At 40.7% G+C, this 18417-nt stretch overlaps 1 protein-coding gene across 1 annotated transcript in view; it reads right to left on the bottom strand.

Annotated features, from left to right (window-relative positions):
* TRIM66 (tripartite motif containing 66) overlaps nucleotides 1-18417 on the bottom strand; it is an 89890-nt gene that overhangs the window by 54603 nt on the left and 16870 nt on the right. Inside the window, exon 3 of the mRNA XM_074997696.1 lies at nucleotides 8005-8108. Coding sequence (XP_074853797.1) covers nucleotides 8005-8013 — 9 coding nt within the window. The 5' untranslated portion in view covers nucleotides 8014-8108. The remainder of the gene's footprint in view (nucleotides 1-8004; nucleotides 8109-18417) is intronic.

Here is an 18417-nt window from a genome sequence, read left to right as displayed (position 1 = left end):
TCTCATAACTGTGAGCACTGGCGCTCATTCCTTTCCCTCTTACACCACTGTGATTCAACTGATGTCAGTGGCGTTGCCTTGACTTACACTGGTGCAAGAGAGAGAACAAGATCCTCACTGGAAGTGGTTAAACCAAAGCCGGATGTCTTTCTAAAATTCTCTTGTTGCAGAGTTAGTTGATATCAGAATTAGGCTTGATATCAGAATTAGTGGGCAAAATTCTATGACCTGTGATATGCCAGAGGTCAGTCTAGATGATCATAACGGTCTGGTCTTCTGGTTCTAAAAATCTATGAATTGATAAACTAAGAATTGTTTGATTTCTGTGCATGCAGCAAGTGCGAAAGCTCATGCTCCAAACTTTTCTGTTAGTCTATAAGGTGCCACAGGACCCTTCGTTGCTGTTACAAGTGTGGATAGTTACTTCTCCAAAAATATTGAAGAGATCACTTGTATTTCCTTTATATTAGTACCGTAACAGATAAATGATGCACAAACATGAGAAAACAAATCCATACGCAGGAATTATCAGTCCCTTCAGCAACATGATACAATACTGTCTAGTCTTTGAAAAAAATGTTAACCAAGTTTCATGGATCCAACCAAATTGGTACTATGGCCCCCACTTTGGAACAGAAATCTCTGGGGAACCCTGTCAGTCTTACGGATCACAACTCTTCCTCCAGTGTCAGACAGAATGGCTTCATTGCCTCCTTAGGCTGGACCTCTGGGCCTTGAGCACTCTTGCATCACACTGCAAGTCCAACTGAGACAGACTCCTAATGGAGACCACTACATTCTTCAGAGATTAATGCACCTCACCCAGCATTTGCAGTGATGCTCACACAGAAACTGTCAAGATAGAATTTATTAGTCAACAGAAAGATTGCATAGGAAGTCCTCGGATTAGCACAGAGAACTGAAAGTTAAAGCAAGTTAACAATTAATTAACAAAGTTAACAATTAAACTCTACTGTTTTTGCAATGCTACGTGAGTGTCAATGCAAATGTTTGGCGTTAATCCCTGGCGAGTGTATAAATCTCAGGAGTCTCTCTCAGCTGGACTCGCTGAATGGAAAGCTCAGTGTGAAGCAAAAATACTGAAATCCCAGGGGTCCAGACTAAGGAGACAATGAAGCTGCACAACTTACTCTGGGGGAAAAATGAGACTTCTAAAGGGATTTGGCATATTGAAGGGTTCCTCCTAGAAACTGTTCCAAACCTGGAGCTGGACCACACCACATGAAGCAAAAAGGCAAATATTTTAATCCAGGTAACGATTTTCCCCTAAATCACATCCTTATTAGGAGGAATTTTACCCTATCCAAATTCAATAGCTATTACTCTCTGTACATGATTTATTGATATGTACCCATTAAGGTGTATTTCTGTGTGAACAAAATTTATGGGCCAGATTCTGATCTCATTTATCCTAGTAAAAATCTGCAGCAATGTCAGTGGAATTACTCCTAATTTCTAATTGTCTTACATAAATTCAGTACCTGCCACCTGGCAATAGGACCATTTAAGTGTCTCTATAATGTCTCATGGAAAAGTAAAAATCTATAGTTTTACTGAACGGTTGGTTAGGTAACTTTAAAAGCAGTGCATCAACACCCAATTCACTAGTAATGACGACCCCAACTTCCGTTCCCTGAGCAGAGCTGAATAGCAGCTAGCTCGATTTATATAATACCCATGTTGTTGACTTGGAAATTTAACAGACATAGAACTATGAGAAGAATCTGGGTTTTAAATCAGTACAACTAGTGCTTGATTAATCTGCCTGGAAAATTACCTCCTTTATTATGTATGTCACGTCACCTAGACCAACCATTAAAGATTGTGATGGGCTGTGAGTGAATATGCCCAAATGGAAGTAGAAATGGATGCTTGATTTCTGTATTATCTACTGACTGTGAAATCAGAGCACTGAGTTATGTCCAAGTAGTTATGCTGCTGCTATTAAAATGATATGCAGTACACACATGGACATCACAAAAGCCCTAGTCAGAAAGCTGATTGCACTAATAGCCAATATTTATTAGTTTAGCCTGGCCTCTTCCAAACAACCAGACTTCACCATTAGCAAAGTATCGACAATTTTGTCCCAAGTTTGAAATAATTACAGTAATGAAGAATTCCTCCAGGATGTGTGAGGAATGCCGTGTGTGACATGGGAATGCTAATGCTACTGCTATTACTAATTAGCAAAGTAACACGATCCAGTGTCCTTCCTGCTGGATGCCAGTTACCCTGGAATTAATAAATGTATCAATTTAATACAGATACATAATTAGTCTCAATGAAGAGCATGGAAGGGGAGATAGGAATGTACATTTAACCTCATTCAAAGCCCAGTGAAGTCAATGGAGAGGTTTCTATTTACTTCCATGGGTTTTGGATTAGGTACATAAGGAGCAGGCAATTAGACAAGTCACAGTTTTTAATTTCCTTAGTTTAATTACAGACTTGACCGTAAGTGAATATTTTTTTCTATTTAATTTCTGAGGGCCAAATTTTGTCTAAAGACAGAATTTCATCCCAAGGGTAAAATTGTGGCTGCCACTGAAGTTAATGGGAGTCTTGCCATTGCCTTCTCTGGGGCTAGAATTTCAACTCAAATGTTTATTGCAGGGAGTGGGAGGGTGGATAGGAAAAAGGAGATCCTGTGGGGGCAGTCAGGAAATAGAGGGTTTGGATAGGGAGCAAGGGTCCCCAGGGGGAGAGAGATTTGGGGGGTCTATGGAGAAGGTAGTACCGGGGATAGTCAGGGGGCTGGTAGGGTGTTGTACATGGGGTGGGGGGTGAGCAGCAGTTGGGGGGGTTGCATGGGATGCAGGGAGTGGGAGGGGGGATTCGATAGGAAGAGGGAGTTCCTGGGGGGCCAGTCAGGAGACAGAAAGGTTGGACAGAGAGCAGGAGACCCTAGAGTATGGTCAGGGAGTGGAGCAGGAGGCTGGCAGAGGTTGGGCCATGCGTGGCAGTTTGGAGAAGCACAGCCTCTCCTAGCCTCCCTAATCTTGCCCTCCATATAATTTCTAAACTCCGAGAAAGCCCTCAGGCGAAAAAGTTTGCCCACCCCTGCTATAATTGCGAATCAAAAGATAAAGGATGTGGAAAGCTATAATGTAACTCATCAATTCTTCCCTTCTAGGCTAGACAGAAGAACAAAGCAAAGTTTCTACAGGTATATGGCCTGACAGGGATATTGCTCTCTTCCAAGCGTATACTGTTACGATGATTGACCTTTAGGACAGATCTACACTTGCAGCAGCAGTTCTAGAACACAGACACTGAACATCCAGCTACCATGCTTATAAACAGCATGCAGCTCTGCTCAGGTCAGGAGAGCTGAGCACCTACATGCCAAAACCTTGGGACTGGGACACACCCCTTTGTGTCAGATCCACAGGATCTGTGCTATGCCCCAGATTTCAAGCAGCCATTGGAGGGACCCCTTCAGTAATGTCAGCCCTACAAGGAGGCTCACTATTCCCAAAGGGAAAGCCGCATGGTTTCAATGCTTCCCAGGCTAAACCTCTTGCTTTTGTACTCCTGCTTCACAGCATGAAGTATAGCATAGCAAATCCAACTGAAATGCACTCCTGGTTAGAGATCGGTACGCTCTTCCAGAACTAAGACACCCAAGTATAAATTTGCAGTGATACCCAAGCAGTGTTTTCAAAACAGAGCAGGATTTATTATTTATTTATGTATTAGATAACTGGAACACTTCATTGGACATCCTTGGATTTCATATGAAGAAATAAAGGTTAGTCTATTCTAATGAAGGCAGTGCAAACCACCAGCAAAGCTGTAGTGGATTCTATGTTAGGGTCTCCCTTTCACGCTCTGTCTCCCTCAGTCGGTTCCAGAGAGAGAAGCCAGCTTCTCCCTGAAAGCACACACTTTTCTCACACATCAGTCACTTCTCAGTCCTTTGTTTCCAGGTAGGGCTGTGCTGAGCTCACAGCTTCACCTGCCAGATTTTCCACTGTGGAGTGTCAACTGTTGAGTCCTTTGGACTCTCCTTTGTCCCTCTGCAGCCCTTGCAGAGATAAGTCAGCTTCATCCAGTTCCCTAACAAGCCATTTATTCCATCCCGATAGGGAGGCAACGCATCTATATTCCTGACCTTTCTCTGGGTGCACCCTTTTGCATCCACCGGGTAGTAAAGCAAATAAAGAGGGAAACCTAGGCACACATAGGCGTCATAGAAATATTATGAAAAATTCTCACTTCATCACAGCCCAGCATCTGTCTACTTGCCCAAGCAAAGCCTCCTGCCTCTATGCCACTATTTTTAAAGTATAGTGTCCTGTTGCCAGAGCCTTTCCCTGCTTTTGTGAAAGAGTCCACTGTCAGAACCCTTCCCCCCTGCTATTCCCCTGCCCAGAGTTCTTCACTGCTGCACGTAGCTACATGCCACAGTAAGTGTGGACACACGCAGCCTTTCAAGACAACAGTATGCAGCCACAAGTGTACACAATGTCTTATGACAGTCACTGATGGAAAATTATGTAGGCAGTTCCTGGAGCTTCGTTATTAACTACATAGACCGTGCATAGTGTTTTTTTTAATCTTCAGAGCTCAGACAAACACATCAATCCTCACAATACCTGTGTCTGACATAATACTTATCTAGCACCATGTTACAAGGTGGGCAGTATGCGCTTCCTCCTTTACTGTATAAGAAAAAGGTTGATGCAGAGAGAGAGAGTTGCCCAAGTCCACAGCAGAAATTAGACTTAGAACCAGGTTTAACTCAGGAGTTCCTGGCTCCTGCTCAGATATTCAGACTACACTTCTCAAGGGCAGACTTCAAGACCATCCAACCAATGGTCTCAGAAGTTAAAACAGCTGAGCAGTTCAATAACACAATGCATATAATGCAAAGCAATTACCCTGAGAAATTGCTAAAAGGCCAATTGAAAAAATAAGGCTGGAATTTCAACTCACCAATCAGGGTAGGCTAGCAAGGTAGTTTGCCATCAACTATTACACCCTTGTACACATAAGTCTTTCCACAATTATCATAATTTGTTTGCACTATAGTAGCATATATAGGTCCCAGTTGGCAGTAGGGACCTATAGGTGTACACAGAGAGAGAGAGAGAGAGAGAGAGTAAAAGACAGACCCTGCCCCCAAAGTATTTACAATCTAGACAGACAAAATTTAGGAGGCAGGAAGAAATTGTATCTCCATTTAATAGATGGGGTACACAGACAGAGAAAGCATCTTCCCCAAGGCTGCCCAAGAAGGTGATTTTACAATACAGGTTATCTGTCTATCCCATTTATAAGGAATCTATCACAACAGTATCCAGGAAATGGTCTTGATCTTAAAGTACTGCTTTGGTGATTTTAACACCATTAGCTGCTCTCCCAAAATGTGACATTCATGTTGTCTACCACCTGTATGCAATTGTAAACCTCTACCAAAGTCAGAATGGATCCAAGATTAGCACTTGATCCCATATTCCTTTTGCACCCCAAATTCTCATTCCCTTTAGCAACACTACCAAATCGAAATTGATCATACCTTTTAGCAGATTTGTTCATAATATTCAGATTTATCTGCCTAAAGTCAGAAACCTAAATCCACCTGTAGGCATCGAATTACAGGGACTGAATTTCAGAGGTTAGAATAATCCACAACTGTCTGTCGGTCATTTTTCTGAAATTAGATGTCAGCTTTGGGCACCAAAATCTGAAAATACGGGCCTTTATGTCCTTCCAGCAGCTCCATAATTTGAAGGCCTAATTCTGCTCCTGCTGATATCAGTAACTAAACTCCCACTGAGTTCAGTGACAGCAGGATGCGGCCCTGGTTTTCTCTTATTATTCCATTCACAGACATTTTCAATGCTATAAAATGAAACTATTTATAAAGAAGGAACAATCTTAAAATGATGATGGAAAACTCTTTCATTTCCCTTGTAGGATTCCTTTACTCCTGAAGGAATTGTTTTCTGTTTGATTTGCTCTTCGGAGTCCTAGGGAACTGAAGAAAAGAAAAATCTTCTTATTGGACATCTGAGAAATAGCCCAGTGCCTTTGAAGAGACTAAAAGATATATTCATTTGATTTCCTTCATACACTGGCTCTCTCTACAAGTAGATGAAGTCAGTCATGATAATTAAGAAAACTCACTGTAATAAGAATTTTCTAATACTGCAGCAGCATTGTGCAAATTTTGCTCTTACTATCTTAGAAGAGTATGTGTGAAGGGGATCCTTTCTGGTTTGCACAATAATATATTGCAGTCACATAGCACCTTTCATTTAAAAATCTCAGGCAACTTAACGTTATTCAATGAATTCACACAACACCCTCTATGACTTTGGTACGTACGTCTAGATATGGTGAAAACGAAGCACAAGAAACCTAAGTGACTCATAGAGCAATTCAGGGTCCTTGATAATAAATAGAAGGCTGAACATAGGCTAAGGCACAGCAGGCAAAGATGACTTTTGCCTTTATGTTCTCCCCTCACTAGCTCCATGGGCCGGTCTCCAGAACAAACGTAGCCAGAAAAATTTATAGAAGCCACAAGATTGCCCTGATAACATCCCACAAAAAAACTATTCAATTGACGGTGCTAGGGTGCAGCAGTGCTCTGGCTGAACCTTTGATATGACCCATAAGATGGGAATAACCAGCTAAAGGAGTCTCCTGAGGCAGAGGAATCTTTACCTGGATAGATAAGCTGGTTTTATTCCCACCTGCGAGTGACAGAGAAGCACAGAGCAGATGACCTGGCCCAGAGACTTATAGCCAAGAGTTCTAACTCTCAGTCACTAGCTCTGACTACTGGGCAACCCTTTGGACTCCAGAAGAAAAGGATAAAATTGTCAGTAGATTGTGAAGTAGTTTTGGTCTAACTAGCGCTATTTTAACACTTCACTCCAGGGAAATACAATCGTTTTCTAATGTCATTTTTGTTTCCTCATTCGGGAAAGGTAGTAAAGTAATAGAGAGACAGTAGAAATAAACAATAACAATTCCCCTGGTGCTGCACAAATAGCTAAATGTGGTGACAAACAATACAATTAAGATAGCACAGGAGAAGACTGCACAAAACTAAAATACTAAATTGTAAATTAACTATTTAAAATGGTAAGTGAGAAGCATCTTTGACTTCAGAAATGTTGTTTACATAAGGCCATAGTGATTAGCAAATTGTCTTCAACCTCTGTTACATCCATTCCATCCTGTTGAAATACTGAAAGTTTTAGTGGACTTCCCTCAGGACTGATAAAGAAACTTATCTGTTATTATTAGTTTACTAATATCCCCAGCATTTAACAGAAGTAATCAATGTGAGACAACCACACAACCTGTAGCCTTCTTCACTGCTTACCTTGCCCTGACCAATAAATAAATAAATAAATATTGATAAATGCATAGTGAATGAGATGCAGCATTTTGCTGGATCAGTCATACACACTTACCACCTGTAATAATGAATGAAGCATAATTCAAGAGTGAAACCCTAGCTCATCACTAAGAAACCTAAGTTTGGTGGTAAGTGAGAGTTGGGTTTTATCTGAAAGACAATTCTACCCACTAGAAGCTTGTGTTCTGTGCTACAGTTTGATGTTGCAACAAGCCAAAAATTTCTGTGCTCCAGTGCGGCTAGTGCTGTGGTGACTGCCAGAAGTGTTTTCATGCCATACAATTGCTAAGCGAAATAGTTCCCTTCGAAGGAACAACCCAGGGGCTCCGGAGCAGTGATTTGTAATGCTACATAGTTAAGCTCAGGGCCCTATCCTGCACTACTGAAGTAACTCTTAAAGCTTCCACTAACTGTTATGCCTTGCACTATAAACAGAATGAGAAAAGTAATTTAAATGCAATACATTTCAGTCTCTGGGGATGACTGAAGAGCTTCAGTGCAATTACAATGCTATAGAAACCTAGTCACACAACTTGAACTTTGGGTCTGTTACCAGTGTTCAAAAGACTCATGCTGCAGCCTATATGGCAGCCTCCACTTACCCTTGCCATAGCTCGATTTGCTGTGGGAAAGTCCTTGAGAAAGAAATTTTCAACTATGTCCCTCGCGAAGCACGTCTGTTTGCACACAGGGCATGACAGGATACCTGAGCGGAGAAACAGAACAGCTGTATGAATCAGGAAATGAAATAAACCACACTGAAGTACTGACAGTTCTTTGATATCACACCAAAAGGCTCAGTTCCAGGAAATGCTACTCTTCATCAACCAACGAATTACATTTGCCTAGTTTTAAGACAGTACAAAACACTGCTGTGACTCTGTGGTTCTATGTTCTATTTCAGCATTACACCATGCTTATCACTGTGGAATCTGAGTGCCTTCAAATCCTCACAAGTTCTTGAAGCCCTGACAAAAAATGGTTAATCCACCAGTATTTTCCTACATTAGCTATTGTTCTTTTGGGACAACCTCTCATTCTCTTCCCCAGGGCTGAGGCCTCAGCTGGAGTAGTGTGTCCAAGTCTGGGCACCAGAATGTAGGAAAGATGTGGATAAATTAGAGGGAGTCCAAAAGAGAGCATCAAAAATGATGGAATGTTAAGAAATCTGACTCATGAGGAAAGGTTAAAAACACTGGGCATATTTACACTTAAGAAAAGATTGATAGGGGACCTCAGAACACCCTTCAAATATCTTAAAGACTGTTACAATGAGGATGCTGATCAATTGTTCTCCAAATTCACTGAAAATAGAAACAAGAAGAAAAGGCCTTCATCTCCAAAAAGGGAGATTTAGGTTAAATAATGGAAGAAATTTCTTATCTTTTAGGTTAATTTCTGGAATAAACTTCTGAGGGAGGCTGTGGAATCCCTATCATTGGATATTTTAAGTACACGTTGGGCAAATACCTGCCAGAGATGATAATGATATAGTTGGTCCTACCCTCAATGCATGAGCTGAACTTTCAAGTTGCCATCCAACTCATTATTTTTATAATTCTGCAAAAAGGACTTTTGTGGTTTTAATATTCAAGGGAATAGCTGCTGCAAAATCAGAAAATAAGTGCCTGATGGACAGGGCCCTTTCTTGTCATGAAATTCGGATGGCTACTATCTTTCTTTTCCAGAAGAGAATGAACACTAATATTTTCTATACAAAACAATATCAGAATTCTGTGTTACAAATGTTCATGCTATTGACTCAATACTGAGAGCCAAATCACCACTCCTGTATTCTTCTGAACTATTTGACTAAGATCAGGACTGTTAATATGATTTTTTAAATTCCACATATTAGTTTGAAAATGACAAATGATAGGATTTTCAAAAGCAGTCAATGAAAGAAGAACATAAATATTATTGAAAGTCAATGGGACTTGCACTTCTTAGACACTTTTAAAAATCTCATCAAAAGTTCTTTAACCAACATTAAGACCAGAAACCTAGGCAATTTAGAATTCAGAACCCCTTGTTATATATGTTTAAAAGCAATAAAAGCAGAGATAAGATAGTACACATTAACGTCTCACTTCACTTCCGTTTGGTAATTATTTCTACTGAGATGTTTAAAAAAGCCTTCAAATTTCAGGAGGAAACTGCTTTCAAGTAATAAGGGTCTGATCTAAAACTCAGGGAAGTTAATTGTAGTGTTTCTATTGATTTTCCTGTATTTTGGATGATCTCCCTAATACCAGCTACTTTACAAACAGTCTGACAAATATTCCTAATTTGATCACCTTATTCATCACCCACCCTGACAGACTAACATTTCGTATAGCATGTATTTAGCATTTTGAACACAGAGTACACCCTGCATTTGAAGATTAAGCCTTGTCAAAGTATCTCAGGTTGAGCACTCACAAACTTAGGTATGCAAAATCATGAGTCACTTTTGAAAATCTGAGCCTTGGTGTTCCAAAGCAAAAGATACCAAACATATATAGAATGCACTGGTGACATCAGGCTGCTTTCTCTTACATTGCAATTTAGTGTGGTTATTAACATAGCAAAGACCCAGGTCTATGCTACTGAAGATAATGGGAGTTTTGCAGAGCAAGAGGAAAATATAGTGACATAAGAGGACTAGGCAGCTCTGAAAAGGCCCACCTTCACTGTTTATGCCTCCTTCCCCCTACATCTACCAGTGTGGAACACAATCTATTCTTTCCACTTGTCCTTTCTGACTATGAGCTCTTCAGGCCAGGGACTCCTATCTGTTCCTAACATGTTACCTAGCATGCAGCACCATATGCAGCCGGTACACCATAGAAAATAATAAAGTAGTTTCAGAATGACTGTGTGTAAAATGAACAATTGCTCACGGTAGAAACACACAGAACATACGCTGCCTTGCAATAGTTTTACAGTGCAACAACTAATCAAGGTCAAGCCAGAGGAGGAAATAAGCTGCCCGCAGAAAGAAAAGCAGGTTGCAAGTTTCTGGCTGATCTTTTCATTATGACAGAGCACTTAACACAACAAATACAGGAAGAGAGAAAGAAATTGCTCTGCTTTGCTCCCACTGATCTCTTAATAAGTCTCAGTAGCTAAGGAATCAGTTCAGTTTCTCTCATGACTAGTATCGCAGTGGGAATTTTAGTAATTACAAATGTTGGGAACCAACATTACTGTTCAAGTAGTTGTCCCAAGCTCTGAAAATGCACTGCATCAATGATAGCTCTTGCCAGTTCAATCACTGGCTTTTTGGAATAGGAGACTCACATTCACGCCATAGCACATGGTGCATTTTTTTCCCCAAAGGACAAACATTTACTTTTGACTAAGATGAAACCAGCAGAATCATATATATTGTTGAATTATAATGGACAGGCACCTGACTCCTCAGAGATGGGAGGGTGGTGCATTAGCCCAACAAATCTTTTTTAATCTTAGTCCTTAATTTTCAAGTGAGCATAGAATTTTGGCACTAGGCATCATCTCCTATCTTGTTTCAAGGAATCAGTTTATGTTACAATAGGGCAAATGTTTTCCAGGGCTAAAGAAGGTCAATTTATTTAAAATAATGTTATTTAGACCAGTGCTCAATGCTCCCACCAGAATGACATTATTATACATGCTGTTTTCCTTAAGCAAAAATGTTATTTTAGAAAAGAGAATGCCTTGTATAATAAGGTAATATTCAGTTGTCCGTTACTCCTTAGCTAACTCAATTTGTGTCAATGATTCTTTGAGGGCTGAATGTTTCCCAGTTGTTTAGTGTTACTTGTCCTTGGGCTCCCAAACCTGAAATGTTTTACCAGATGAACATGTCTATTCACAGGCCTGATATTACAAAGTGTTGAACATGCTCATTTCCCAGGATTGGTCTTGTGTAATTTTCATAAAAGCATTTTGGAGTTTCAGCAATTTGGCAGAGATGGTGCAACTGATTGAATTCCAATCTATGATTATTTATTTTCATTTACAAAACTTTTAAAAACCTTAAAATTTCATGCAGACATGTCTGAACAACAGAACTTGCCCAGAATTGTTCTTACTACACAAATATTATATGTGGCTCCTTTACATGCTCTGCTCTTGAAATAAAACTTTTGAAAAGTGTAGTGTTTAATGCTTCTTAGCTCCCATTGAGGGCAGGACTGTGCCTTTGTCTTGGGTGTTTGTATGGAAGAGGCAAAGATCTCCCCACCACATGTGTGATTGCATAAAGCCTATTACAGTTAGAGATGGAGTGGTGTGAACTACAGGCTTGTGTACAATGATTTTGCTGGCTGGTTACAAGCTATCCCAGTAGAGAAGTATTTGAATGCAGTTGGCAACACTACTCTGCTATTGGGTGTCACTGTGAACTTGATGACTGTTGGAAGTCAGTGGCCATAAAACCAGAAGAAATGGGCACCTGAGGGTGTCATGCCTGAAGGAATTCTGTGGTGGCAACACTGTACACAGACTGTTTGTGAAAGTATGTATTTTACATGAACTTTTATTTGCCGGCAAGAAATGCAGTAGGAAACGTCAGTCTTTCATTTTACTTTGTAAGCATATATACCCATTATCATTTATTATTTCTATTTGCATATGGCACATCATTATACATCAATATTTTACATAGAGGACTCTTCCAGCAGCAAAACTTCCCAGCCTGCCTAATGACTGGCATTCTCCCTATACAAAGATAAGGATGATCAATGACAATCAGAAATGAAGTGTGCCATCTTTCAACATTTGTGGGAAAATCTGTATGAAAGCCTCCCGTTTATATCATGGGGAGAACAGACTTCCAAAACCGGTTTCTAATCACTCTTTCCACAGAACTATTACAAGCTCTTCATATGACATGGTGATTGGTTTTGCCTGTAAATTAAATACCAACTTTAAAAAAAGATGAAATATAACTGCATTTCCGCACATATTTAAAACAAAACATTTCCAACATCCTAATTCCGTAGCACTGTCCTTGTTTTGCTATTTTGGCTCTTTGTTACTTTATACTAATTCATGTATCTATTTATCTATGGCCAGTGCTGTTTTTCTAAGAAAAGAGGTGCCAGTACTCACCGCTGGCCAGGGGCAGGGGAACCCCGCATCTCCGCAGCTGGAAGCCAGATGGGGCACTGAGCTCTGCTGGCAGCCCCAGCCATGGGAACTCCAGCTGGAGGTGGGGAGAACCTCACAGCCGAGGTGTGGATATCCGCTGGCAGCCCTAGCCCGAGACCCCCCAGCTGGGGGGTGGTGAGAACCCCACAGCCCTGCAGCTGGGAGCCGGCTGGGGCGCCAAGCCCTGCTGGCAGTCCCAACCGTGGGATCCCCGGACATGGGATGGGGGGGAAGGTGCCGATATGCCATACTGGTGCATACCAGCACAAAAAAAGCACATTCTATGGCAATCACAGAGCAGTATGTCAAAATGATTTTATTCTCTCAGTGACAGTGACACGTTTCCATCCTTATCAAAAATAACTTTTCTCTGTACACTTTTTGCGTAAACCATTCACAAGTTTGCTCTCTAGTGACATGTGAAAATGTAACAGTGCACAGGCACAGCCAAGGTAATCTGTGCCATGGCTTCAATGTCATGAGCACCGCCCTCACAGGCCCTCATCATTGGTGCAGGCCACAATCACCAATGAATTGCAGGATGGGCTGTTGCTAGCCTCAGATCCAACTTCCAAGTTGTCACGTCCTTATATGGCACCTGTTACCTTTTTTTAAGCAACAGCAACATAAGTTGCAAATAAATATTGATTAACAAATTTGGAACAAATGTGTACTTTGCAGGTAGCCTTTAAAAGACACGTGGCCTAATAGTATTCTAATAAATGGAGATCTTTCCATAAAATTGATCTGGTCCTTAGAGACTTTGAAACAGTTCATCACACACATAATATTGTAGTCAAATCAGCATAAGAATGGAAATGCTTTCCCAGTGGTTATGAACCTGCAATCCAATCAGCACACAGCTGCAGCCCATGTGACATCCCCAGAGACACACAGGCAGCATATATAGTGTTGATGACAACCACGTAACACATAGATAGTGCATATGTACCCAAAGTGGTACGTATCTTTCTTTGTCCTTGAAAGCTTATACTCCAAAATACCTGTTAGTCTATAAGGTGCCACAGGACTTTTTATCAGAGGGGTAGCTGAGTCAGCCTGTATCTTCAAAAACAACAAGAGTCCTGAGCGACCTTATAAACTGACTGGATTTCTTGTTGCTTTTGGAGATACGGCCTAACACAGCTACCCCTCTGATAAAGTGGTAAAGAGGTTGAGAACCACTCAAAATATTCATGACGTATATGGCTGGGCAAAATGGTGGCTTAGTACTACACGATGCTTCACACCATGACTCAGAAGAAACTTAGTCAGTAGAGCAATGTCTGGAAATGGGAAAACACACCAAGTTTAATGACCTTTCTCCCCCTTCACTCCCCCTCCCCCCACTGTCAAAAGTTATTATTCCACTTGAATGTTACGGTGGTGAATATCCTCAACTATACATGACACAGTGGTAATTGTCTGGTTAGCAAAAGCAGCGTACACGAGTACTTCCATGTCAAGGGCCACTTTATGTAGATGTGTCACATACTGTAAAATGGGTTAAAACTGCAATCATGCAGTTTTGCTACATTCCAGTATTATGCAGTTACCACAAATATTTTATAGTAGGAATGATATCTATTCACTTACACTTAATGGGATACTGGTGGCATCAGGCTGCTTAACGTGAATTTTTGTTTGTGCTTTATATGCCAGAAACCGAGGAAATGCAAAATACATATATTATTTACTATTTTATAGAAGTCAGAATTGGTTTATTAATGTTTTAAAGAGGAGCATCTTTCACTCTTAAAAACATCATCCTTGTGTCTGTCCAGGAGCCTCATTTATTTTGAGAAATGCAGTCACCTTGGCAAGCCTGGGACAATCAGGTTTTTTGATGAGGAGAATACTTCCTCAATTTAAATAGCTGGATATCTAAAATTGAAACAGGAGACACTATAGTGCACAGATTTTATATCACATCCATGACACTGAATTTAGCGCAGCTGCACAGAATATGAGTCATACAGAACTTGGGCCCCAAACACTAAATCTAAATTAGGATCTTTATTACCAGCATACATGCAAATGTGGGTAAACTCTAATTATTTAAATCTCTTAGCACATATCTGAAACATCTGGATAATGATAGCTGAGTAACCATGACCTTCAAACGCAAGACTCCTCTTAGGCACACTACTGAGATGCTTCTAACTCATGTCTTGAGTATGAAGAATACCAAGAAAAGTCAGGAGCAGAAAGAACAACAACTAGAAGAGACTGCTCTGAAAATTTGAGATACACGGCAATACTGTATTAGGGACATTCTTCTACTTATGCAGCTTTCACCATGCACTGCTAATAGGGTAACCATCTCCCTAATAGAGCACAAGCTATTCTTGAGATTCAGGGTTTAAGATTTTATTCCTTCACGATAGACCTATCTGCATTTTGCTGAACAAGAGCCATTCAGATAATGAGATTTCATTTGGGATACATGCATATTTTAAAGTAAACTGTGGAAATGTTAAACACTTTCCACACATGCATTCTACAAAAGCCTAACAGTATTTTTGACATTATAAATACATTATAGAATGGCTATCCAAACTAATCATAATGACATTAAGCAAGCTGGACAAATAGCCTCTATGTACTTTTGCAAACAATGAGACCAGTAACAGCTGGTCCAGGAGTAAAAAGTGCTTGTGCTAAGTTTCACTGCAAAACTTATGCTTAAAACAAAGCAACTCATATTTGCTTACCTGCCCTCTGGATATAACAGTCACTTTAAGAGGTGCACAAACCAAATTCACCTAGCTCAGGAAATGGGTTGTTACTAGGCAGAAGTGCATACCTAGTACCCCCAGCAACAATCTTTTCTGTGCAGTATCATTTGATGTTGAAAGAATATGACTAGCCATTTCCGCTCAACATCTGGAACTGCTTTCCTTTCTTCACCCAAGAAACATTCACAAAGTAGCAAAGTAGAGATAAGAGATGGATTATTAGAAGGCATACACACCAAGATCCACTTTATTTTCCTTCCATTTTCTTTCTTGTTCTCTCCTGAGATGCCTGCAGGCCTTTTAAACCTTTTCTTGACTGCACTTTTCCAGAAATGTTGAAATACAGATCACTCAGTATCACAATAACAGTATCCACTCTCTTCCTGTTGGATCATCTTTCAAAACTCAGAGTAACTTTTAATATGTGCTCAGAAGGAAGGAAATAGGCCTCTCTCTGCTTCAGCTAAATGAATATCACAAAGCCATTCACTCCCAAGGTACCCGCTGCACACTGTTCCCTACAAATCTTTCTAGACTTCATCTCTCAACACTGCCTATAAACAACAATGTTAATTTATTTCAGGAACCTGTACTTTACAGACACCTCATTTAAATATATCATTATTACGGCATCCTTGGCAAAGGAGAGCATTGCCCTAGAGAGTCACTGTTTGTATGTATGAAGAATGATGCAATCACTGTATCTAAATAGTAATCCAACACAGAATTATAGGATTCAAACAACAGAATCTGCATATCAAGAGATCAGGAGACAACATTTAACCCAAGTGTAACCACTGTATCTGAATGAGAGCACTATTTCTACCAAAACTTGTAGAAGCAGAAGCCAAATCTCTTTCCAGGGGAAAGGGTTGCTTAGACACCCAAATTGTTGATGTATAATTTACATGGGTAAGAATATAAGAAAAGACCATATTTTGTGCAAATGTTTCTAGGCATTCATAAACACCTCCTGTTTACCAATCAGTTGAAACAACTAATTTTCTACTTATGACATCTCAATTCACCGGTGTGCAGTGGATTACTATATCAAAGAGGGTGACAACTTCAGAAAGGCCACCAAGGATCCCAAGATTGGCCTTGAATCCAGTTACTTCACAAGTTGTGGATAATCCATCCCTATGCCAAAACTAAAAATCCAAATATATGCAGAACTTGTAGCTTTTTCTCAATATATCTGACCTATTAGCAGGCAGCACAAGACCACTGTGCTTTGAAGCTACTCCTACAAATGTCTTCTTCAGATTATGTATGTGAAGGCAGTACCATCCCTAGAGGGATGTGGCGCCTGCAACAGCCCACCTCTGCCCCAAGCCCCCGGCCTGCCTCTTTTTGTCCCTGTTCCACCCCACCCCTGTTCTGCTCCCCATTCTTCCTGCCTCTGCTCCACCCCCACATAACCCCCATTCCATCCCTTCCCCCAGACTCCATCCTATCCCACATCTTCCCAGCTTCTGCCCCTTTTCCAGAGTAATGCCAGGGGCCAGCAGAGCAGAACAGGGTGGGGATGGGCTGGATCGGTCACTGCTTATGGATCCAACTTCCAGTTAGCCCACCCCCAGGCTACCCTGAACCCCATGGCCCCCTAAAACAAAGAACCCCCCCAAAGAAATGAGGCCCAGGGTGCTTGCCCTGAATTATCCTATGGATGGACCCACTCTACATGAAGAAATAATATCACAGCTGCAGTCTTCATGGTGCACTATTGGGCTTGAAGGAAAGCACCAGGGAAGCTACTATGAAGAAGGCACAATGTGTGCACCAACTGGAGTTATAAAAACACCTCTCTGCAGACAGCTCCCTGGTCTACACTATGGGGCTAGGTCAACCTAAATTACACAATTCCAGCTATGGAAATAGCACAGCTGGAGTCTACATACATTAGATTGACTTAATGAAGTACCTACACCATGCAGGCTTGACAAAAGAGTTTCTCCTGCTGACTTACCTTATGCATCTCATTTCAGTGAAGCACAGGAATCAATGGAAGAGATCTGCATTTGATTTAGAAGGTCTTCATTAGACCCACTAAATTGAACCCAGTGGATCAATCAACAAAGTGCTGAACCCTGGTAAGTATAGTCATACCCGCAGAAGTGTTCTCAATTTGCCAAATTGTGGTTTGCTCCTTTTTCATGAACCACCAGTCCTGCAAATTCAAGTCAGTTATGTCATTCATCTCAGCAATGGTAACCATATTACACAGGACCAATACCATAAAGAACTTTATGAATCAACACTGACACCCTAAATTGGACCCAGAGATTAACTGGAGGCCCATTTAGTATTTTGACTCCAAGTGCCATATGATTCCTGAGATAATTACTCATGAATAAGGAGTTGATAATACTGTGCATTCCTCAAAGTTTGTTCCAAATACAGTAAATGCCAGTAATACAAAATCTGTAGACAACTGAGGCCTGGATAACCAAAGATACCCAAATCTCTTCATCAAGCATACAGACCTTGACTGAGTTTAAACTATAACTCCTCAACTTCTAAACTGAGTATCACGGGACTCAACTTACAATTTTGTTGCAAGGTCCTCCATCTCTGACCCTAGGTCAGGTTTTAACAAAAGAAAAGCTCAGCTCAAGTGTTTGCTTAAACAGTCAATACAAGCAATTAATCTACAATAGCTCTAAAATCCGCTGATCATCATAAAGAAACAGGTAGCAGGCATATCATATATATCACATTTCTACCAGTTGTCCAGACACTGCACTTCTTCTCTTACCCTGTTTCCCCCCAGCAAATACCAGGATAATTATTCTCAGAGATCATTAGCTAATGCTCAGAGCTGCTGGCATGGTTCACATTTCCTTAGAGACCCAATTATGGGTTATAGGAAACAGTTTTGAAGAAAACTCCCTCTATTTTACAGGTTCATATTTATCTAACAAAACCCAATGGCTCTGTTTGCCTTTTGGGTCTGGCCGCTGAACCACAGAGTGAGAGGAGTCAAATTCCACAATTTTTTTTAGATGGCCCAAATTTGAAGCCTGCAAACAGCAGATACACTTTTCCATGCTTCCTGATGAAGTTGTCATCCCTCCCACTTTCGCAACAATTCATACTCTGTGCTAACTCTAAACATTTTTGTGACTATCTAATTAAAACAAATGAGTATTCTCCTTC

The sequence above is a fragment of the Carettochelys insculpta genome, chromosome 6 (genome assembly GCF_033958435.1).
Source record: "Carettochelys insculpta isolate YL-2023 chromosome 6, ASM3395843v1, whole genome shotgun sequence".
Taxonomy (NCBI): Eukaryota; Metazoa; Chordata; order Testudines; family Carettochelyidae; genus Carettochelys; species Carettochelys insculpta.
The sequence above is the reverse complement of the archived record's forward strand: the minus strand, read 5'-3'. Positions and strand labels throughout refer to the sequence as shown.